The following is a 25,667-nucleotide window of genomic DNA, read 5'->3' as shown; positions in this document are numbered from 1 at the left end:
ATTGCATTCTCTGGACAGTCAAGGCCATGGTGGCCAACAGAAACTTGTACTGATTGTTTCTCTCAACAGAAGTTCATCTAAATACCCAACAATGGGTATGCTACAAGGGTGCAGCAGAGCATTTACTGGGGAAGCCATCTGGGCTGAAGGGCAATGTCACAAACATATGGAGTAGAGTTTCCACAGCATAAATAGTAAACACAGAGCACCGGAAGATGGGGACATGCAAATGTATAGCCTTGATGTCCAGAGAAGCCAGGAAATCTACATGGTGAGGGGAGGTGAGGACAAGTTTGGTGGATTCCATGAATATTTTCTGGACTCAAAAGAAGACTTGCACAGCTTATTGATCCTAGATGAAGACATATCCTCTCTTGATTTGGTAATATGAACAGGTTGGGGTAAAACCCCCTGAACAGCTCCCTAACAGAAAAGACATCCTGATCTAGAGGATCCAAGAGAGCTAGATGAAGATAAGCCAACTTGTGCAGTGACACAAGAAGGATGGAAGACAATAAGCAGAGAAGGGATGGGGGAGCGAAAACACATGTGGAGTGCTAAGGTTCCACCTCCTGCACCCAAACACTGGAGATAAGACAGACACCCCACTATAGTTTCAGAACTGTGAACAGGTATGAATAACACTCATGTAATTGTTCCACCACAGGGACTGAGGAATAAAAGATCTGCTTCAGAAGACCCACCAAAGCTGTACGAAGAACTGCTAATCTGTGCTTATGTGTACATACTGAAAATACAAGTTAGTTCCTGTAAGTATTTATTATTTTTATTGAGCATGAAGAAAGTTGAGGATTTACCAATAATTACACACCTTCATTTTCCTCTCCATTGCTGCTTGCTTCCGCCATTTCTGTCCCATCCAACTCAGATTCGCAGCCTATCTCCAGTGTCCCATCAGCTGGACAACTAGACTCTTCTTTCTGATAGAAACAGTAAAAGACAGAAATTATAGTAAACAAACAGAAAAAGTAGATCTGAACAAATTCGAAGATAACAACCTTTATAAATATGTTTTAGTCAACCCACTACTCTACTTCGCTTAAAGAAAAATCCCTAGGCAGAAGTGCACACTTATTTATTTAAAGCCCAACTAAACTTCCAGTTTTAAATCGGCTACATACAATCAAAAGCAAAAAGTGTTAAAAGACCTGCAGTTGGTTTTCTTTAGAAAGCGGCCACAGCCTGAATAGAAAAGCCTCTTCCCTGGCAGCATGCTGCAAAGACAGACAATTTCTCTTTGTGTGGAAGCTCATGCTCCATGCTGATTGGAGAACTCTAGCTCCAACTCACCAAGGGATGTCTCATACCTCTGCAGAAAGACCACTGCTTCCACACATACAGCAAGGGTCGGTCCTTTGCAGCATGCAGGCAGGAGATAGGCATTTCTACTCGGGCTGTAGCTGCTTTCTAATCAAAGCTGACTTTATGACTCTGCACACCCTTTGTTTTTTTTGATGCACCTGAAATCTGATTGCAGTTTAAAATAGACTTTAAGTCATCATGTGCTAACAAACAAATAATAATAATAATAATGTTGTACAAGTTAACTTTAACTGAAAATCCAATAGTAAAAACGGATTTTGTGAACCCATAGGATTGTTTTTGGCTCTTTGCTTAAAATGGACCTTCACACTCTTCACCCACCTCTCCCGTCATACCATTTATTTTCTTATATTTTTTAAAGTAAGCATGCACCTCTCCCCCCCATCCCTTCTGGATTTCTTGCCTAGGTTAGAATGAAGTACCCAGCAGCCAAATGCAGCCCCCTGGAATACTCATGTCATTGAGCCACTCAACCAAAAAAGCATCATTAGGGAGCTGGTTGTCTATTCCTGGTTCTTGCAGCTGGCCACCCAATGATGGCTGTAAGAACCAAGAAGAAACAGCAGTCTCGCAGTGATGCAAGTAGAGAAGATGGAGGTGCAGGACTGGGTGCACAGCAGCACAGAGTGCTGAATTACTCCAGAACGTTATTTTCACTGGGTGTGAGTATGTTTTTGTGGCTAAACCAGCACACAAGGTAAGAGGGGATTAAAAAAATAAAACAGGGTGGCGAAGTTCAGCTTTAAGAGATTCTGTAATGGGATGCCGACAAACTACTGCAGGTGTGAGGTGCATGCCTATACCCACATTTCTAAAACCTTTCTTTATTGGGCACATTTCAGGACAATCCTCCAGTAATGTTGAAGCTTGCTTATAAGTCCTGCTTCTACACATTCCTTCTAGCCCATCATTAAAATGGGCAGCCTCAGTGGCCAATAGGAATTTGCAGAATGTAGGAAGCTTTAGTACAAACAGGAGATTATGAAGCTTTGCCTAAGAAAATCCTGAGAATTAGCCATGACATGAAAGCTTTATAGAATGCTGCAGGTATACACAGCCACCTCTAGATGTCTGCATCTCATGCATGCAGCAGTTTGCCACCTTCCCATCAGTGACAGAAGCTCTAGTGGGATCTGATCTTCATGTTGTAGTGATAAATAAACACAGTCTTATTTAACAAATTACATATATAATGATTACACTGTCATATATTCAAATGCTTAAAGCGGAGTTCCACCAAAAAGTGGAACCTTCGCTTATCTGTCTCCTCCCCTCCTCTGGTGCCACATTTGGCACCTGTCGGGGGGAGCGGGTACCTGTTTTTGACAGGTACCCTGTTCCCACTTCCATCGGACCTCGCCACGGCGAGGTACATCAGAAGTCCGGACCCCTCCTCCTCCCCCTGTCGGGCCAGTAGGAGAGTGCAGCCACACTCACACATGCGCAGGAGGGACCCGGTCGTGAAGCCGAAAAGCTTCATGGCTGGGTTCCCTTACTAGCAATGGCGGTGACAGCACCCAACAGCCGATGGAAACATCAGCTCCGGTGCCGTCATCGCTGGCCTCCAGGACAGGCAAGTGTCATGTCAGGCATGTCTAGCTGCTGACGTTTCATTTTCTGCGGGGAAGGTGGAACTCTGCTTTAAAGAGATCAAGGTCATTAATGCAAAGAGTGAAAAAAAAAAAAAAAACTTTTACATAGCAGTTAGATGGACTGGCTTTATCAGCAATTATTGCAACCAAACAGACCAAGACAATCAATCATAAATAAACTGGCACTACTTCATGCTTCACAGCTAGGGTACAGTATTTGTATGTATGCATTTCTGCAAACACAATTTCATTTTATGTCATTACAGAAAACTGTTCCAGTAGTGCTGTAAAAAAAAATCAATAATATGATCAGGAGACAGAAATGACACTCTGAATTTAGACAAGTACACACTATAGAGAGTTGTGCTTTGTTCATATTTCATGCTAGAGGTTTACAACCACTTTAAGACAAACAGAATTATTTTGGAGTGCAGTGGTTTCCTCCATGATAAATACAAATATCACAAATCTCAAGTCGTTTACTGTATTCTTGCTGCAGATTCATTAAAATAAAGAGATGCCTGCAGATACTTTTCAGCTATCTGCACACTGTGTCCTCTGTGAATGATCTCACTGTGGACTGATGAAGCCATAAGTCTTTAAGAATCTTTAATAACTCTTTATATCCTTATTAGGTTTAAAAAAAAAACAAAAAAAAAAAAACTTTTCTAATGGCCAGTACAAACAATCCGAAAATCGGACGACAGATTGTACGACTTTTTACGCTCAATAGTCGCAAGTAGAAATTTAATAGGTTACTAAAGTCACGAAAATTCTCGTACGACAGAAAAAAAAAATCAGCAGTGATGTCATGTGTTGTAATGTATTTGTATTGTATTTTTGGATGACAACTGTACTGACTAAACGAAAATCGTACGATCTGGTATCGTACAAGGAAAATTTTCGTGTTTGTCCGATCGAATAATATCGGATGAATTGTTGTGATCGGCTCTCGAAAGCTCTGTACTAACGATCCGATTATCATACGATCGTGTCGAAAGCGGTATTTTTTGTCCGATTTTCGGATCGTGCGTACGAGCCATTAGGTCTTCTGCATACTCATTTAATCAGGCCATAGCGTGCATTAACAGAAAATATCAGGTCAGCAAAATTGTGTGTTTTATCTGACAGGACAGGTCAGACATACACCTGAATTGATTAAAACACTTGACTCACTGTTTGCAATAGCCCAATGAACCCATCTTTAAAATGTCTGTGACAGACTCACCCGGGACAGGAGCTTTTGGAGGGGACTGAATGTGAGCCTCTTGCCTACAGATTATGGGCCCTGGCATTTGGGGTACCCTTGAGGTGTTACAATGTCATTAGCAAAAAGGTTTACATTTCCCTTCCCACTAATGACCTTCATCTTTAATGCATTTGTCTAGTAAGGAATTGGCAATATTTGTGGAGTCCAGATCATTATTTAGAAGGCATTCATGCTGGAGTCCAGAATCTTTCTATGGGTTTACAAAATTTTTTTTACAGTTTTAAAATAGGGTAAACACATCTAAACTGACTAACGTGAATGTTCTTCAAATAAATAATTCCACACGCTTTTTAGCTTAGTGTACTATAAAGTTAAGAAAATATGTGAAAGATTTGTCTTAATAGTGCTAGAACCCATGAAAACACCTGGCATTTAGGTTATAACAACGCAAAATACAATGTGAAAATGACAGCATACATATTTGTCACCAATATGGGCAGAATATTAAAATCTTTTAGTGTGCTATGAATTACTGTATCAACTGGCTTTTTTGCCCTTTGGTAAATCATTTCACTTTAATAAATAGTACTGTTTGTATAGTTTAGAGTGAGCCAGATCTTTCATTTGGGCAAATCTTGTCTGGCGCCATTAAAATCTGCCTCAAGAAAATTCCTTATATAACAGTAACATGGTTACATTTAGCACACTCTGCTTTTTAGTTCCTGCATCCTAAAAGATCGGTCTTTAATGCTGATTAATCATTACATTACATTGATAAGAAGCAGCAGAACATAGAATTTGGTCAGTGTCCAAGAAATGTACTTACTTTAAGAGCATAGAGTCCTGACTTCCCAGGGATTTTGAAGAAGGTCCCATCTCCCACACGAGTGTTAGTATGAAGCATTGCATTTAGACAAGCCAACGGAGAAGTACCACTGCAATGCAAGATAACAATAACAAAACAGAGAGAAGAAAAAGCATGCATGAAAATGAGTGTAAAACACGTGAGCTCATCTACATCCTACAATGCCTTCTCTCCCCCCTGGCTTTCTTTCCTCTTCCTTTTTTCTGTTCATGGTTCCCTTTAGAGAAATTCTTCGGAGCCTGAAAGCATCTACATTACAATAAAGGGTTCAACAATCCTAATCAAATGCATCTGCTCCATAGGCTTCAGGGGAAAAATCTGTGCATTATAATTATATTTCTTCCATGCAAACAAAAAAAAAAAAAAAATGAACCATGCGCTTTCAAGAAAGCAGTGTACAAATATTTAAGTAAAATCATTCAGTAAATAACACAGTAAAGCTGTGGATTTTCAACATGCTGCAGACAATGCCACTGATGCACATGAATGATCAGAAGGGAAAAAAAAATCAAGTTCATTGGCAGCTGTATCCAGTGGGATAAAAGGCAACAAAAGCAGAGTGAGAAAAGGCCCCGGAAGAACAGTTTTAAGTTACAAGTGGTAATGATTCTCCCTTTAGAAATCTGCCTCAAGAGTCAAAATTAAGTTGCTTCTGCATGCTCGAGTTTGCAGCCGGTCTGGAGAGATGAGTATGCATCAAAAAGCATCAGGAAAAACAGAAAACAGCTTAGTGAAATAAAAAAAAAAAAAAAGCAAATAAATGAAAAATCCAATCCAATTGGATTGGCCATACAGGCCAGTTTTTTTGTTTTTTTTTTCTGAAAGGGAAGAGAAAAGACAAAAAAGGTTGTAGCTGAAATGGAGACATAACACTGAGCAGGAGAATACTTCCCTATGCAAACACAGACTTGCTGTGCGCATTGCCTTTAGCAAATCTGTCTTTGCAAGAACTGTTGCTTTCCAAGCTGCCCTACTCGGCTCAACATCTATGACACATTTTTCCATACGAAGTACACAGCCCAAACTGAATATCCACGTGCAGTGCACACAAAAGAAACTTCCTGAGAAGAACTCGCATCAGCCATAGCTTCTTGCTAAATTATCAAATGAGACTTATCTGTGAACTGGTAAACTGTGGTATTCAGTCAGCGCTATAGGCAGAGTTAAATGGTAGTAAGAATCAAAAAGTATCAAAATAAAACAGCAGGATGGGTGTTAGAATATCTGTGACGGGATGAGTTCTTTTAGAAGCAGTCAGTGTAGTAAGTCCCTCATAACAAGTATGAATAAAAAAATCATATCGTTCACTCCCTCATCTGGCTGTGTGTGTGGCATCCCACTGTCAAATCGTCATTGAATAATCTAAGTGCATCCTATTGGCAAGAATCCAGCAGAGTAGATGTAGGCAAAGGAGGGGTGAGCCAGACCTGTCTGAGCCTCGGACGCTGGTCTCCTGACAGGTAGCAGCAAGATGATAGAAGCAGAGAGCGCTCAATGTGATGTCACACATCTACCTGTGTCCCTTCTGGCACGTATTGGTTGTAATGCCTCTCTTTATCAAGGTCTAAAAGAAGAGTGTAGAGCCTCCCTAAAAATCGCATCTATCCTCCTCAAAAAAGGTTTAACTGCTTCATTGCTGCATCATTTTTGAGTTCAAGTTTCACAAATTCGCCTGTGAAGTAATGTTTCACAAAAAAATAAAAAGGAAGAAGTACAGTGAAAGATAATAAATAAATAAAAAGATGAACTTTAATTGTAGATACTTAAAAAAAAATGTTTAACATTATTAATAAATAATATTATAATAATAATTACTTTATTTTTATTTTAAATATTATTATTGTTGTAATAATAATAATAAGTGAAAATATCAATGAGACCTGCAGGCATATTTACTTCACAATCCATTTAGGTTCGTATCACGACATCTTTCTGGGCAATAGAAAGCATAAAAGAAAGATTTGAGGGGTGGCAATTTCATCCACAAAATGTTCTGCAGGTCTCAATAACGACACTGAGCTTTTGGGTTTTAATTAGAGTGTTACAAAACCCACAACAGTAAAATCAGTCTGTATATGCAGTAAAGAATGCTTGTTAGCCCCCTTGCACATTGCAGCTTGAAAAGGCTCAGTACAGCTTTTTTTTTTTACTGAGCTAAAATACAGCTCATTAATTGTAATGTGCCTATGCACACAGGCATGAAAACAAGCCCATTCTTCAGTAAAAAAAAAAAAATTAGAAAAACCTGCTTTTCAGTAATTTACACCTCATGCCCGCAAACACGCGTGAATGCTCACAACATGCGCAAATGCTCATTTACATATTATGCAGAAAGAGAACGTGAAAATAAGTTTGTGCGCAAACATACAAAAATGCGCATAAATACGCGCAAATACATACCATAAAAAAGTCTGAAAAAGTAGATGCTCAAACAGGAGTATCATGTGCAAGAGGCCTTATACTCACTGTGCAACCTAAAGGGTTAATCTTCTGCAATGTGTAAAAAGGCAGTTTGCTCCTGTATGCACAGATTCTCCCATTTTTGCATTGTTTGCAAAACATCTACAATTATTATTTATTTATTTTTTTATTAGTATCATTTTTCTTTTTTCCCTTTTTCTGTGGAATATTACTCCACTGATGGATTTGTAAAACCTGAAAAGAAGATGCAGCAATGAAGCAGATAAATCTTATTACAGGGCAATGGATGCGGTTTAGAAGGGAGGCTCTACATTTCTGTGTTAGTCCTTGTAACATAATGAGTGGTATTACAAATAAAACGCGTAGGAAGTGATGCAGGTAGATGTTTTAGACCACAATGAGCTTCCCTGCAACACTTTCACCATCTTGCCTGATGCCTGTCAGGAGACTGGTGGCCAGGGCTCTGGCAGGTTTGGCCAACTCCTCCTTTGCCTACATCTACTCTGCCTGGTTCTTGCCAAGGGGATCCACCTTACGATCCAAAATGCTATGAGTTAGCAGGATGCCACATACACAGGCAGATGAGTGAGTCAATATGATTTTTATATTCATGCTTGTTATGAGGAACTTGTAATGCTGACTGCTTGTGACAGAACTCATCTCCTGTCCATTTATATCTTAACAAAGTTACATTCTGCTGTTTTATTTTGTTACTTTTTTAAAATTTCTGCTATTTATCACTGCCTATGACTAGGTTCACACTACCGCAGGTGTGGAAGTGTGTGTAAATCTGTTCCCGTACCCAAAACGCCACCCTTAATGGCACCCCCAGACATCCGAAAGCGCAGCACATTTTTGGTGCGCAAAACTGCATGGTGCCGCAGCAGCACATGATTCCATGCAGCTTTGTTTTGAAAACAGAGTCGAGGATATTTTTCCTGCATTTCCCGCAGATACTGCTGTCCACTCAACTAAATGGGCTGCTGTGTCTACGCAGTTGCGGCATGAAGGACCCGCAATAATGTGAACCGAGCCTTAAGCATTTACTGAATACCGAAGCTAATTTGTTGTGTAGATATTTGGGGGGATCTATCTTTTTCAGTTATAGTCTTCCCTTATATTGCGCTACAGACATATAGATTTTTTCTGTTTTTACATACCTGTGAACAGATTACATTTATATATTTAGAAGACACTTTTCACAATAATGCCCTGTACACACGATCGGACATTGATCGGACATTCCGACAACAAAATCCATAGATTTTTTCCGACGGATGTTGGCTCAAACTTGTCTTGCATACACACGGTCGCACAAAGTTGTCGAATAATCCGATTGTTCTGAACGTGGTGACTTAAAACACGTACGTTGGGACTATAAATGGGGCAGTAGCCAATAGCTATGTTTCTTAATTTATTCTGAGCATGCGTGGCACTTTGTCCGTCGGATTTGTGTACCCACGATCGGAATTTAACGGATCGGATTTTGTTGTTGGAAAATTTTATATCCTGCTCTCAAATTTTGTGTGTCGGAAATTCCAACGGAAAAAGTCCGATGGAGCCCACACACGATCAGAATTTCCGACAACACAATCCAATCGCATTTTTTCCGTCTGAAAATTTGACTGTGTGTACAGGGCATAACAGTTACAAATTTGATACAGACTAAAAGCACAGCAAAAGAACAAAAATGGAGTTGTGCCTGTCACCTAAAACTTTTAGAAAAAAATAACTAAATCAGGGAAGCCTGATACAGTGAAAAAAAAATTGAAAAAATGAAAGTATACATAAAAGGCAAAACTTTTTTTTTCGTTTTGGATAGATTGGAGAGGGATTAAGTTGTTATTGCTTTATGTGCCCCTGTTATACGTAATACGCCCTCTTTACATTAAGTCCCAAATTTTGGGTCGTCTCAAAAATAGTAAGAGGAGAAATATTCCAATGGGGCGCTAGTTCTGGTGACCCTGGTGACAACCAAAGAGCCAATCATTTTGGAGTCATTTCCTCTCACTTCCTGTTGTAGCTATAGCAACAAAAAAAAAAACAGGGGTTGCAACCCTCTCTTATTCTATGCATGAAAAAAAAAGCTTTATAGTTGTATAGTTCTACTTTAATAGAATTAAAAATATAAAAAAAAAAAAAAGTACTGTTCAAAAGTAGAAAAGGTTACCGATACTGCACGAAGAGTCAGTTTGCTTTTAAATTGATTTGTAAACGTTTATATAATTTGGAAAAACTAGCTAAAATGTCACGCTGGGTAACTGTCCTGATGCTGCTATAGTGGTAAAGCAATTTAAATGAAAACTTTTTTTTATATATCTATATGTATTTTATTACATGTAGATTTGAAAAAAAAAAAGTCGGTGCAGTCTGCAACTGAACGATGATATGATCCATTCTGGCCAGCATATCTCTAGAGTTAAGAGAGAATATGTACTTACAAAAACACACATGTTAATCTACCTTACAGCATCTAAACTGCACTGGGAAAATGAAAGATAGAATTTTCTTCGGTACGAGGCACCAAAACTGATGGTGTTTGTGCCCAATTTGTGTAATTGTCAGAGACATCTGTCCGAGTCTGGAACTAAGACTGGCATGTCCATACTGGATACTCCCTCCTCAGTGTCCTCCCTCCCTGGCCACTGTGCCAGTCACACAGACAGGTACATGGCTGAGGAGTTTTGTAGTGTGCCAGGCGAAGCTTGATAGGAAACTGAGGGACTAATACCCATAAAGTCTTTCTTGCTGATTGACAGTGAGCACATAGCAGTGGGCAAATTCACAGCCACGATTCATTTCAACAGCAGCTTTCAAATCTGCCTGCTGCCATCTGCTGTCAATCAAAGGTTAGTTTCTCAGTTCTTCGTAATGCTCTGCCCATCTAACAGACACTGCAGCCATGGGAACCAAGTTCCCAGTAAGGTCAGCCTTCCCTGTGACTCAGCCCATTTCCCGAATATGGGCACAGCCATATCTGCCATATTTCGGTAAAGATCAAAATGGATCCTCTTGGTCCATTTGTTTACATTCTCCCAGAATTTCCCGGCTGACAGACGAAGTGGACCAGGGATAGAGTCCTGTGTGGAAAGTTGTCACATTTATAACAGAGTCCTATCACAGACATGCCCTATAACTCTGAGCACTGGTGTATTTCTGTACACCAGTTTAGAGCTGGTCTTTATTGTGGCCAGTTTTCTAATCTGCGAACTTGCAGTAATTCTTTGAGAACCTGTCGCTGCCGCAGCAAAAGGTTCCTGGCATAAGAGGTGGTAATTTTACTGAAACTGGTACAAATTCTTGCCTGAATTAGAAACAAGTAGTTCTAAATTTAACTATCACCAGAAAATAGCCACAAATGTTTTTTTGAATCTCCCCCAGAGGCTGATTGAAAAAAAAATGAAGGGCAAAACCTCTGCTCCTCGATTCATTTATTTTCATATCCAGTTCAGTATCCACTGCAGCTTGATATGCAAAAAAAAAAACAACAAAAAAAAAAAACAGACCAAAGCATCTTTGTTTGCCTCCTGATTCTTCAAGGACACAAGAAAATCAGTTTTAATTAAATTATTTTCTTTAATGAGGAAGCCCTTTTTTGGCAAAAAAAGGGTTTCATTTTACAGTAAATGTAAAGTTTTTTTTAAAAAAAAAAGACTGTTTTCTGTAGAAGTGCAGGGTCATCAAACCACTTGAGGCTTTCTACATTTTAGGATTATGCTACAAACAGGATTAACTTTAGTGATTTTTATGTTTAAACAGACACAATTAAGCTGTTCCACTTCCAAATCAGTCTTTGTTTTCATGATCTTGGTCTCTGGGGAGAATGTAAACCTATAAGCCTTGTTGTTTCTCTTCTGCTGAATCAAATTTGTAGAGCAGATTAAGTTATCAGAAATTAGCGGGAATTACTATTGAATACATATAAAGCGGACATCTATAAATCTGCTTGTGCTACACTACGGCCAGCTTAATCATTAAAATGTAAAAAAAATCTGCTAGCTGTAGTAACCAATAAACACTTAATAGCAAACACTCCTGCCAAACCTTTAAAACTAAACTCCAGTCAGCAACCGTATAAATTGCTTTCACAGGTTTCCTCCCTGCTGCTCCTCTTTGCCGCTCATCCATATCATGGGGAAAACAGAAAATAAACTGCGCTTATGATAAAAAAACTAAATATACAACTGCAACAATCAAGTGAGATATTATCACAAAACAAAATAAGTAAATAGGTATGTTGCTCTAAATAAAATAAACAATGAATGAATTATATGAAACAAGTGAGTCCAAGAGTCACAAATGTGACAAAAAGTGAAAGTTTAACTGTTGTGTCCTTCCTCCACCTTGTGAGACCAACACCAAAAAATAGGATGTACCCTTACTAAAGAGTGTTGACCACCTATTATGGGGGGATGAATATAGGCTTGTGTATCTGGAATACCCACTTAGCAAGCCACCTCCGGGGAATACATCAGGTTTCTTTCACTCCAACCTGGGTCATATACCCCAAATGAGAGACAAATTCCACAATGGCGTAAAACCTTTTGAACCGGGATTTAATGAAGATAAGGCACTTACATGAAAGACAATTAAAAACAGCATGTACTGGACACAATGGTTTCAAAGCTGTATCCATCCTCCAATCGCAATGACAGGAAATGATGCTATCGCCCGACCGTCTTCGTCGCTAATCTGACTTCTTCCAGGGCACCGGAAGAAGTTGAAAAGGTTTTACACTATTGTGGCGTTTGTCTCTTATTTGGGGTATATTACCAGATGTCACGGTTGGAGTGAAATAAACCTGATGTCTTACCCGGTGGTGGCTTGGAGCTTTTGCTGAGCAGACCTCTTCATAGACGTGGAGCATCCCAGATATACAAGCCTATGCTGACCCCCCGTAATAGGTGGTCAATGCTTTTGGTAAGGGCACATCCTATTTTTTGGTGGTGGTCTCACAAGGTGGAGGAAGTTGGTGACACAACAGTCAAACTTTCAATTTTTGTCACATTTTTGACTCTTGGACTCTCTTGTTTAATATAATTAATGTATTGTTTATTTTATTTAGCGCAACATACCTATTTGCTCATCCATATCAGCCTTTCCTGATGTCATTGCATTCAAATCAGGACCAGTGGTCCTTCATTGTATGCAAGGACATTGAGGATTCTGTCTACACTCCAGAAGCTTCAGAGAACGGAGTAAGGAGAAAAAGTAATAATAGCAGTGTGATGCTGACTGAAAGTGCAAATCTCTTCATCGGGGTCAGAGGCAATAATAAATCCTGACAGAAAGTGCAACCCTTTCTTATTCTATTTAAACTGGTACTTTCAAAAAAAGAAAACAAAATTAGGTAAACTAACAGCAATGAAAAGCATTATGATTTCAAAGTAACAAAGAAAGAACTAAATGCAATTATCAGCATCCTATCTGCGTCTATTAACTTCCAAAATGGTGTAAAGGTAACCCTAATAGTATTTGTCAAAAAACATTTGTCATTGGGACAGAAAATGAGGTGAAATCTTCTGAAGAGGAGCACAGACAGAAAAACAAATGTCACAGGGGTGATGGGCGGCACAGTGGTGTAGTGGATAGCCCTTTTGCCTAGCAGTAAGAAGGGTAGCTGGTTCAAATCCCAACCACGACACTACCTGCCTGGAGTTTGCATGTTCTCCCTGTACTTGCGTGGGTTTCCTCCCACACTCCAAAGACATGCTGGTAGGTTAATTGGAACCTGTCTAAAATTGTCCCTAGTATGTATGAATGTGAGTTAGGGACCTTAGATTGTAAGCTCCTTGAGGGTAGTGACTGATGTGAATGTACAATGCATATGTAAAGCGCTGTGTAAATTGACGGCACTATATAAGTACCTGAAATAAATAAAAAATGTTACGTCTCTTGTGAAAAACATATGCTTGTTTCTAGTTCTGTACACTTCTGATCTACACATGAGTGAAACCGTGAATACATCGCTGGACTGTATTACGCAATGATAACTGCCGACTATCTGCAAGTGTCATTATTTACAGGAGTGGCAACATTTTGACAGCTGCTCATGCTATGTAATACAATGTAATTCTCACCTGTCATTTTGACAGCCGGTAATTGCAATAATAGTGTCGGGGGAGTGGTGGAAGGGGAAGCAGACCTGAACAAAGGGAGTATGCCCATAAACTTTTTTCTAATGTTTTTTTTGGTTCCAGCGAAACTCCACCCAAAAGGAGAAGCTCTGCTTGCCTGCCTCCTCCTCCCCCCTCTGCTGCCACATTTGCCACCTTGTGGAGGGGGGGGGGGGGGGGGTTGACAGGTACCAGCTCCCACTTCTGGCTCAGTTCAGCAAGGTGAAGTGAGCCGGAAGTTCGGCCCCTCCCCCTCGCAGCCGGTCCATTGAGGAAGCGCAGCGCGATTCATGAATTGAGGCTTCACAGCTGGTTTCCCTTAACCAAGATGGTGACATAGGAAACCAAGAGCCGATTCTTGAGGACACCGCTGGATGACAGGACTGATAATCCGAATAGTAAAAGTCAGCAGCTACAGTATTTGTAGCTGCTGCCTTTTCATTTTTTTTGGGGGGGGGGAGAAACTCTTCTTTGTTGTTTAAAAAGAGGGACTGCTAAAATTGTAGAAAGAACTATCAAAGGGCATTTTAAGCAGAATATTTATATAGTACATTGATATATTCTTCTACTAAACAATAACTTACAATTTCTATTAAATATTCTAGCCCCATCACACAATATGCAAATAACTGATCATATGCAACAGGAATTCAGTTTGAAAATATAACCAAAACAACCACAATAATACACTGACCATGTTGCAGATGTATAATCAATGTATACTTAAAATAGGATTTTTATAACAGCTTACCTGTAAAATCCTTTTCTTTGAAGTACATCACGGGACACAGAGCCATAGTAATTACTATGTGGGTTATAGGCCACCTTCAGGTGATAGACACTGGCACACCCTAAGACAGGAAATCCACTCCCTATATAACCCCTCCCACTACTGGGAGTACCTCAGTTTTTGTAGAAAAGCAATACACGTGTATACCAGAAAGAAGGGTGGGACCTCTGTGTCCCGTGATGTACTTCAAAGAAAAGGATTTTACAAGTAAGCTGTTATAAAAATCCTATTTTCTTAATCGTACATCACAAGACACAGAGTCATAGTAATTACTATGTGGGATGTCCCAGAGTAATGCCAACTGAAGGGAGGGAGACACAACAAAATTAGGGCAGTATGAGATCAGAGGACTTATACTGCTGCCTGCAGCAAACTGCGCCAAAAGGCGAGATCCTCATGACTTTTTACATCTACCTGATAGAATCTGGTAAATGTATGGATTGAAGACCAAGTTGCGGCCTTACAGATTTGAGCCATGAAGGCTTGGTGATGCACTGCCCATGAAGCACTAACAGCCCTTGTGGAGTACGCTTTGATTTGAAAAGGTGGAATCTTCCTCTTTAAACCATAAGCTTGAACAATTACTTGTCGAATCCATTTAGAAATAGTAGATTTCGATGCTGCCTGTCCTCGCAGTCGCCTTCAAGTAGACCTTAACTGCTCTCACCACGTCAAGAGAATGTCGTGACTTTTCTTCCATAGATCCGGGTTCTGGAAAAAATGAAGGTAGAACAATATCCTGGTTTAAATGAAAACGTGACACTACCTTCGGTAGAAAGTTAGGATGAGGACGCAATACTACCTTATCCTTGTGAATAATTAAATATGGCTCTTTACAAGAAAGAGCAGACAACTCTGATACCCTTCTTGCAGAAAATATTGCTACGAGAAAAATTTGTTTCCTTGTCAAAAGGACCAAGGGAATATGTCGTATCAGCTCAAAAGGCTGTTTCTGTAATGCTGACAGAACTAAATTCAAGTCCCATGGGTTCAGGGGTGACCTAAACGGAGGAATAAGCCGTGTTACCCCCTGAATAAAGCTATGAACCAAAGAATGCGAAGCAAGTGGTCGCTGAAATAATACCGATAAGGCCGAGACTTGGCCCTTGATAGTACTCAAGGCCAACTTAGTTTCTAACCTCATTTGTAGAAAGTCAAGGATTCTACCTATGACATACTTCCTGGGGTGTCAACCCCTGGATTCACACCAATAGGCATATGCTTTCCAGACTCTATAATATATGATTTTGGAGGCCGGATACCTTGCATTAACAAAGGTAGATACCACTAAACCTGACAGCCCACGCTTCTTCAGAATGTGGGTCTCAATAGCCAAACCGTTAAATTTAGCATTTGTAAGGTAGGATGTAAAACCGGACCTTGCAAGAGAAGGTTTGGACGTGGAGGTAGGGTCCATGGGTCCCCTACCGCCATCTTTATGATCTATCTCTGCAAACCAAGAGCCATGCCAGGGCCACAAGAATCACAGACTTCCCCTCCTGTTTGATCCTGCGAAGAAGTCGTGGAAGCAGCAGAATAGGAGGGAATGCATAAATCAGTGAAAACTGATTCCACGGGAATACCAATGCATCTGTTCCGCAAGCTAGCGGATCTTGTGTTCTTGACACAAAGTTGTCGACCTTTTTTGTGGAACCTGGACGCAAACAGATCTACGTCCGGAATCCCCCATCTTTGACATATTGTCAGGAAGATATCAGAGTGAAGAGACCTTTCTCCCGGGAACGATTGCTGGCGACTCAAGTAGTCCGCCTGCCAATTCTCTATTCCTGGAATGAAGACTGCCGACAGGCAAGGTACATTGTTTTCTGCCCAAGTTAGGATATGATTCACCTCTCTCTTGGCCACACAACTTCTCGTGCCCCCTTGGTGATTGATATAGGCCACTGCTGTGGCATTGTCGGACTGGATCTGGACAGGACAATTCCATAATCTGAACGTCCAGGCCCTCAGGTCGAAGCGCGCTGCTCGAATCTCTAGAATATTGATGGGCAAGGTAATTTCTGACCTGGACCATTTCCCTTGGACAGTCACCTCTTTCAGGACTGGTCCCCAAATCGAAAGGCTGGCATCTGTTGTTACTACCTTCCAGGTAACTGGTTATCAACCACCAACTGAGGCTCTGGCGCACCTTTGGAGACAAACACATTGGGAAATCTAGAGCTTAGACCTTCTTGTTCCAAGCCAATAGGATACCGTTTTGCAGCAGTCTCGAATGAAATTGAGCATAAGGAACGACCTTGAGTGAACCCACCATCTTTCCCAACAACCTCATGCAAAGTCGAATAGAGGATTCTTCTTTGCCTTGACTACCTGAATCAGCTCCCTTATGGTAACGATCTTCAACTGGGGTAAAAATACCCTCTTCTGGGCTGTATCTATGATCAGACCCAAGTATTCCAATTTCCTTGATGGTTTTAAGGAAGATTTCTCTAGGTTGAGAATCCAACCTAGGTATTCCAGGTAGTTAACTGTGGTGAACATACTTTGGTCTAAGCGGGCTACCGACTGGTCTATCAAGAGCAGATCGTCTAAGTACGCTAAAATCGTTATACCATGAGCCCTTATCCTGGCTAATGGAGGGGCCAGAACCTTTGTAACTACTCGAGGAGCAGTAGCTAGTCCGAAAGGCAGAGCTACAAACTGAAAATTAAGATTTTCTATATCGAAACGTAGATATTTCTGGTGAGCGTGGAAAATCGGGCACATGGAGGTATGCATCCTTGATGTCGATTGACGCCAGAATTTCTCCACCTTGTAGGATGGAGACTACTGATCGGATTGCCTTCATGTGAAAAGAGCGGTTTAGATCTTTGAGATATAGAATGGGTCTGACATCTCCATTTGGTTTTGGTACCGTGAAAAGGTTTGAATAAAACCCCAATCCCTGCTCTTCCATGGGGACCACCAATATCACCTTTTGAGACAAAAGATGTTCCAATGCTTGAAAGAGAGACTTCTTTTTCTCTGGATCCCTGGGAACGTTTGATCTGAGAAAAGAAGGAAATGGGGACTCTCGGAACTAGTTTGTACCCTAGATTTATTGAGGAAGCCACCCATTTGTCTTGACACTCTTCCTGCCAGATCCTTGAGAACTGCAGAAGTCTTCTCCCAACTCAAGCGAGAGGGGGCACCCCTTCAAAAGCTTTATAGCTTTAGTATTTGTTTTGTAGGTTTCCTTCCCCAGGACTTCTTTTGTCCCTGGTGTTGACCCTGAGGTCAACCCCACCTCTTGAATTTGACGGTGGAGGCCGTTGAGACTGCCTGGAGGCTCATGCTCCAGGCACTGGAGAAGAGGCTTGTTTAAATAAAATACACTTACTCCTTTTCCTAACTGGCAAAAGGGTATTTTTCCCATTAGAAATTCTTTGTATGTACTTATCCAAATCATCCCCAAACAGCCGTTCGCCGCAAAAAGGAAAACTAGCCAGGAGCTTTTTGTAGGGCACTTTGGCTGACCAATTTTTCAATAATAGTATTCTACGCATATACACCAGTCCAAGCGTAAGGCGTGAGGCCTGGAGAATAGAAACTCTCATAGCGTCTATTGCAAAACATAACGCCCTTGGTAGCTCAGCCAAATCTTGGGCCTGCTGATCAGGAATAATCTTAAGGCACCTGTTTAAACTGGTCTCTAAAGGATTGACATACACCAATTACTGCCAGCTGAGTTACTGAACCTGTCAGAGAAAAAGTGTTTTTTATTAGGAATTCCAACTTCTTATTCTTTGAATCCCTAAGCATTTGAGCATTGTCTACCGGACAAGTCAAACTTTTATTTACAGAGGATATAGCAGCATCAATTGCTGGTATCGCCCATTTTTTAATTAAACTTTTCCTTCATAGGATAAAGTGTTGAAAACTTTGTAGGAGGATAAAAATGCTTATGGGGGTGATCCCACTCAGAATACAAAAGCTTTTCCAGCAATGAATAGATAGGAAAGACATGCACAGCTTGGGGAGTCTTTAGCGAACCCAAACAAGAAGTAGGCTTGTCAACCGACTCAGTTAAGGGTAGCATAAATGTGGAGCGGACCAATTCAGTAAGAGATTGTACCATCAATCTTTCAGATTGTGAACCTGATCCTTCTGCATTTGACCCCTCAGAAGAGGAGTCATCAGCTTCTTCCTGGTCCCCTGAGAAAAATTCATCATCCCCCCGCCCCCGGCTCCTCAGTTTGAGGGTCCTGGGTAACGGAAGGGGACCTATCGCGCTTAGTCCCACTCTGGGATGTGATTAAAGCTGCTAACCTCTGCTCCAATCCTAATATGGCTGAGAAAAAAACTTCTTCAGTAACAGACAGGGGCTGCAGTGTTGGAAACAGTTGCAACACCTGATGTCCCTGATGGCTCACTCTGACCAGCCACTTCAGATCTCTCAGGGGAGGATGCCATTATAGAGATGAGTTTAGGCTTTTTTTGAGCTTGAAGGAGTCCCTCTTGAGCCCTTTTTTTGATGTGTTTCTACCCCCCTTCTGACCATAGCCCGATGCACAAATGCAGAGGTACTACCTAAAGAAATCGCATCCACTGCTTGAGCAAACAGTCCAGCGACTGCCACTGCTATTTAATGATCAGCCTGATGCCTTTAGTAAATGTGCCAAGGAAATGCCTGTCACCAAACCTCTTACATGCCCCTTTTTGCTCTTCTGTCCCTCCGACAGCTGCAGCCAGCAAAAATGGAGCTTTTAAAACATACTCCCGCGCTGGATGTTGCCGCACGCCAATGCCGCACGCCAATGCCACACTAAGCCCTGCCCCCTCCGTCACATCGCGCCCTCCCTCTCTTTTCAAAAGAGCGTCTTTCCCGCGCGGGCCTCCGATTCGATGGGATCGGCGTGTGTGTGGTGGTGGTGGTGGGGTATCGAGGAGGAGACCTGGTAACAAATCGCCATGCAGGGACAGTATAAAACAGAGCGGAGGAGCTTTATCCAGATGAGGGGATTTTTTTTGTAAGACAATCCCCCCAATCTTACCGGAGGCCTGGGCTACTTGCCGGAGGGAATCTGCAGCTTCTGCTGAGACAGCATGATCTTTTAGGGAAAGCATGACAAGGTAAGTGTCCTATACAGCCTCCAGTGGTGACTTTTAGGCATGACAACATTTACTTTTTTAAAGGAGACAATCCATAAGAAACTTAAAAATTCCTTAGAAATCTCCACTTACCTTTCCCACCACAGGGATTTTTGTGGTAAAACCAACAGACCCAATCTTCACCTCTCGTGGTGGGCTCCGTTTAAAAACCTTCAGGAACCGGGCCCCTTTTTTATCAGGGGATCTACACTCCTGGACCCGTAAAAGACCCCTCCAGAAAAACCTTATGGCTGAAAATAACAAAAGTACTGAATCCCAGGGTCCAGCTCTCTAAAAAGAGAGCTAAACCTCGTTTCTTCCGCCACGAGGCCCAGGTACCATTCAATTCGACCTAAAAAGACACTTCGAATGGATCCTGCTGCATATCTAGTCCCAGCAAGGATTGCTCCAGTGGAGCTCAGCACAGCACATCTTTACTCGTGACCAACACCTAAGACACTGGCGAAAAACTGAGGTACTCCCAGTAGTGGGAGGGGTTATATAGGGAGTGGCAGTGTCCATCACTTGAAGGTGGCCTATAACCCACATAGTAATTACTATGGCTCTGTGTCCCGTGATGCACGATTAAGAAAACAAACCCCTTTTTTGCTCCCTTTTGGCCAAAGTAGTGCAGGAGCCTTTTTCAAAGTAGGAAGGACTGAAATCGCTCCTATTAGAACTGTTCCAATGCACTTATTGGGGTTCCACTTGTGCTCTCCATGTCGGCCAGCATGTGCACCAGTGTGAACCGGGCCTAAGGAAGTACTTCTTGCCCCTATGCTATGTAAGCGAGAGGAAGAGGAGGCGGCATTGAGGTTGATTTACTAAAACCGGAGAGTGCAAAATCTGGTGCAGCTCTACATACAAATCAAACAGCTTCCAGGTTTTATTTTGTCAAAGCTTAATTGTGCAAGCTGAAGTTAGAAGCGGACTGGTTTTTATGCAAAGCTGCATCAGATTTTGCACTCTCCAGTTTTAGTAAAGCAACCGCATTGTGTAGTAGCAATACACAACCTGTATAAGCATGATGATGCTCACCTCAGCTCTGTCTCCCTAGGACAGTTAGTGTGTTACTGAAATGATCACTGGGTCATAATAAAGGAATCAATTATAAAACAGAAAACTAATTCAGAAAGCACATTTAAGGAATGATAAAATGCAATGCATCAAATGTTTGTTCTTCGGTTTAAATGTACTTTAATATTACAATTTCTATGTAGAACTTAGAAAAATTACTTACTTTCTGGAAAGGTGAAATCCAAGTGATGCAGGAGACACAAAAAGTAAAGGAAAAGAAGGAGAAAGAGTTTAGTTTGTTTCTGTAAATTCAGAAATATTTTAGCACAATATAAATTATATCATTTCTGCAAACCTTGAGTGAAAGCTTATTTTCTGGATCATTTGAACTACATAGGTTCCGTGTGTTTGGGGTCGCAGCAAATGACAGCTGGTCACTGGTCCAGCAGCAAGATTAATGTTGGCTCTTTTAGGCCTCATGCACACTGGCGTTTTTGGAAATTTTTACAGCAGCTGGTTTTTTGGGCTTCAGACGTTTTTTTCTACAGTCAATAAACTCCCCATCATGTTATCCTATGTGTTCACGCACACATAAGCTGTTATCAGCAGTTTTTGGCTGGGGCGTTTGTTGGCTTTAAAGAAAAAACAAAACTAGTGGGTTCTGAGAGGAGTTTTTCAGCTGTAAAAATGCTCTAACGTTAAAAAACGGTGGTAAACGATGTTAAGTGCTAAAAAACGCATCTCACCAGCGGTTTTTGACGTTTTTGATCCATTTGAAAAAAAATAATAAATAATTTAAAAAAAACGCTAACGCTGAAAAACGCTATTAAAAAACGTAAAAAAAAAACACTGCAAAGCTACTGGTGTTTTTATAATGTTATTGTAACGTTCAGTGTGCACGAGGCCTTAATCTCACACCTGAAGCCAGGAGATGAGGTGTATAGTAATAAAGCAGCAACTCTTCAATGTGCCACTATAAAAATTTTCTTACAGTGTAACAGTCTCCATAGTTGTAATTTTCTTTGGGGTCTGTGCATGTGAGACTTTTGCTCATAAAGTCTCACACATGCACACACATATATTGCTCTGCCTTATATTTCAATTATTTCAGAGAACCTGCTGCTGACTCATGACAAAAAAGCATGTTAGCGCAATATACTATCTTATGACAAAAATTAAAGCATTTTCAGCTACGCAGGGCTCAATTGCTTTACATGGTGTTGCCAGTCTAACAAATGTGGGCATTCATACAGGATGGGTGAGCACGGGGATGATCTGCTGCTCTTTTACTGTTCCTTTACAGGCAGGGGGAGAGGAGGTGTAGAAGAAAACAAGATCTAGAAGCCATAATTTTCTATATTCACCCATCAGAGGGGCAAGTACCCCTACCATAATTTCAAAGGGAGAAATAAGTTGCTCTGTGTATATAGAGGATGTTTTTAACTATAAGAGTGACAAAAGATGGAGGATATACAGTGATGTGAAAAAATATTTGCCCCTTCATGATTTTTTTTTTTTTTTGCATGATGTCACATGATTAAAGTGATTGTAAAGGAAAACATTGTATTTTTAAAATAAATAAACATGTCATACTTACCTGCCCTGTGCAGTGGTTTTGCACAGAGAAGCCCCGATCCTCCTCTCCTTGGGTCCCCCGTCCCTCCCCCTTGCCAAGTGCCCCTATAGCAAGCCGCTTGCTGTGGGGGAACTCGTGCATGCTCACTCCCAAGCCAGCTCTCTGTGTCTAGAAGACACAGAGAGCGTGGCTTAGCCTCGTCCCCCGCTTCACTGGCTATGATTGACAGCAGTGGGAGCCAATGGCTCCTGCTGCTGCATCTGAGCCAAATCAGTAGGGAGAGACTCGGGTCTCGTGCACATCGCTGGATCGAGATCGGGTTTAGGCAAGTATTAGAGGCGGCTGAGTGAGGAGCTGCACACTGAAGGTTTTTTTACCTTCATGCATAGAATGCATAAAGGTAAAAGCCTTCAGTCTTTACAACCAGTTTAGGATCATGAAACAAAATTTTAATATTACATAAAAAATTGTAAATACAAAATGCAGTTTTTAAATGATGATTTTATTTATTAAGAGAAAAAAGCTGTCAAAATCTGCCTGGCTCTATGTGAAAAAGTAATCCCCCCTTTGCTAAATAATGAACAAACTGTAATTAAAACACATTTTTTGGAAAGCCTAGCCACACCCAGGCCTGATTACTGCCAGACCTGTTGAAATCACTTAAATAGAAGCTGGCTGATAAAGAAGAGCATGCTAAAAACCTCAGAGGTGATCACATACCACCAAAACAAAGCTCTATTTGTGGGGAAAAAAGTACATACATTTTGTTTGGGTACAATGTCGCACGACCGCGCAATTGTCTGTTAAAGCGACGCAGTGACGAATCACTTAAATCCAATAAAGATGCTGTGGCATGTTCTTAAACAGGCCGTTCATGCTCGAAAAACCCTCCAATGTGGCACTGTACATATATCCTCTACAAGATCCTTTTTATACTAGTTATTTTATGTTACTTTAATGTTTGTCGTTGGCTCAAAAAAAAAAAAAGAATAGGGAGACCCTGCCTTCTAGTCCCTAACAAAACAAAACCCTCATCCATAAATAAACATTTCTTGCCCTTTATATGTTTCGTAGGAGAAGGTGTCATTACTAACTGCAAGCATTTCTCAACAAGTTCAGTGTGATCTGTCCCAATAGAATTGCTTGAGGTGAGGTACATTTCATTAACATACAATAGAGAAGCCTAGCTTATAAACAAGCGTTGATTTACTAAAACCGAAACGTGTGAAAACTGGTGCAGCTCTGCATAAAAACAAATTAGCTTCCAGTTTTATTGTCAAAGCTTAATTGAACAAGCTTAAAGGGGTTGTAAAGGTAAAAATTTTTTCACCTTAATGCATTCTATGCATTAAGGTGAAAAAACTTTTGACAGTACCGCCGCCCCCAGCCCCCCCGTTTTACTTACCTGACGCCTCGAATCTTCGCTCCTCGTCCTCGTCAGCTTCATTGCAGCTCAGCCTGGTCGCTGATTGGCTGCAGTGGATGGATTGAAAGCAGTGCAGCCATTGGCTCGCGCTGCTGTCAATCACATCCGATGACGCGGCGCGCCGGGGGGCGGGGCCGAGTGATACAGCGAGCGGCTATAGCCGCCGGCTGTATCACGGGAGCGCGCCCGCAAGCACTCACCACCGTGCGAGGGAGCTCGCATGAAGGTGGTAAATGCTTGCGGGGAGGAGCTGAAACAGCCGCCGAGGGACCCCAGAAGACCAGGTTCGGGGCCACTCTGTGCAGAACGAGCTGCACAGTGAAGGTAAGTATAACATGTTTGTTATTTTAAAAAAAAAAACATCTTTACAACCCCTTTAAGTAAAACTGGCCATATACGATTTGAATCTTGGCTGATTCAGCAAGGACCAGCCGAGATTCGAACCATGTATGGGCAGGTGGATTGTACCCAAATTTATTGATCGTTAAACTTGGGTACAACCAGCCTGTCTGATTTTTCATGTGATTATTGCCAGCAGCTATAGCCGCTGGCAATATTTACTGTGTTCTCTTGGCCAGGGCGTCTCTCCCACAAGGAGAATACAATAGCTCTGCAGGAGGGTTTCCCCTAGCAACACAGTCAGTTGCAGGGTTGCGGGAAAAGAAGAAAAAAAAATTGCTCCATCTATGGCCGACTTTAGAAGCCGATTTGCTACCATGCACAGCTGCAACAGATTTTGCAACCTTCAGTTTTAGTAAATCAACTCCATAAGTGTTAATTTTGATGTCAAATTTTGATTTAGTTTTAGTCATAGTTATTTGACTAAAATGCCATTTTAGTTTTAGTCGTATTTCAGTCATGTGAATTGTTTTTGTTTAGTCGTATTTTAGTCTATGAAAATATTTTTTGAGGACGAAATGAACACTGCTGAGGAGGCCTGTAATGCACCATGCTCTGGATGGTCGGGAGGCCTGTAAATGCTGAACAGTGATCTGGACAGTGGTCTGAGGAGGCCTATAATGCTTACACACAGTGCTCTGGACAGTGGCCTGAGAAGGCCTGTAGTGCTGCACAGTGCTCTGGATGTTGATCTGAGGAGGTCTGTAATGCTGCACAGTGCTCTGGATGTTGATCTGAGGAGGACTGTAATGCTGCATAGTGCTCTGGATGGTGATCTAAGGAGGTCTGTAATGCTGCACAGTGGTCTGGACGGTGTGTTCTGAGGAGGCCTGTAATGCTGCACAGTGCTCTGGACGGTGGTCTGAGGAGGCCTATAATGCTGCACAGTGGTCTGGACGGACAGTAATTTAGTTTAGTTTTCGTCACTGGTGACATGCCGCTGACGAAAATTATGATAAAAAAGTTTTCGTCAAGGAAGTTAACGCTGCTTCATAGTGTTCAAATCTAGTATATAACTGATGATATGAAAGCAAAGTATAGGCAGGGTAATTATGGCAAACACAGCTATCCAGGCCCCTCATAAAGAGAACTAGTAGGATTTTTCAGCCCTGGAGTTTCAAGAAAAGAGCATCTAAAAAAAGTTAGCACCAATCTTTAAATATTATTTTATGCTATGTGATTGCCCACATGTCACAATAATACAGTAGGTGTTTTCCTAACTTGGTTTCAAAAGTGGAAATACACTTTAACCAGATGCAGACTGCCCCACGTGCTTCTGTACTTCCGGGTCTGGGGAGCACATGCGTGCCACCTGCTACCTGCTCCGGATGTGATTGGACACAAGGGTCCGGCGGATGCGATGTCCACCGGGACCGGCCGATTGTTCGGGAGACAAGGCAGATTGTAAACAAAGCAGATTGCCGTTCTGTGACAAGGGAAGGCTGTGATCCTGTATTTCTGCTAAGCAGGAACACGGATCTCTGCCTTCCCACAGTACAAGCACCCCCTCCACACAGTTAGCAAGCACTCCCTAGGAACACATTTGACCCTTTGATCGCCCCTGACGTTAACCCCTTCCCTGCCAGTGTCATTCGTACAGTGACTGCATATTTTTTAGGACTGATTACTATATTGGTTTCACTGCTCCCCAAAAAGTGTCTGATTTGTCTGCCACAATATCGCAGTCCTGCTATAAGTTGCTGATCGCCGCCATTACTAGTAATAAATAAATAAATTGCAAAAATATATCCCATAGTTTGTAGATGCTATACATTTTGCATAAACCAATCAATATATGCTTATTGTGATTTTTTTTTTAC

General features: G+C 41.4%; 1 protein-coding gene across 1 annotated transcript in view; it reads right to left on the bottom strand.

Annotated features, from left to right (window-relative positions):
• Positions 1-25,667, bottom strand: part of ASXL3 (ASXL transcriptional regulator 3) — a 217,442-nt gene that overhangs the window by 118,161 nt on the left and 73,614 nt on the right. Inside the window, exons 4-5 of the mRNA XM_073631540.1 lie at positions 4,973-5,081; positions 833-941 (exon numbers count right to left, since the gene is read on the bottom strand). Coding sequence (XP_073487641.1) covers positions 833-941; positions 4,973-5,081 — 218 coding nt within the window. The remainder of the gene's footprint in view (positions 1-832; positions 942-4,972; positions 5,082-25,667) is intronic.

Source organism: Aquarana catesbeiana, linkage group LG05 (assembly GCF_042186555.1).
Source record: "Aquarana catesbeiana isolate 2022-GZ linkage group LG05, ASM4218655v1, whole genome shotgun sequence".
Classification (NCBI taxonomy): domain Eukaryota; kingdom Metazoa; phylum Chordata; class Amphibia; order Anura; family Ranidae; genus Aquarana; species Aquarana catesbeiana.
The sequence above is the reverse complement of the archived record's forward strand: the minus strand, read 5'-3'. Positions and strand labels throughout refer to the sequence as shown.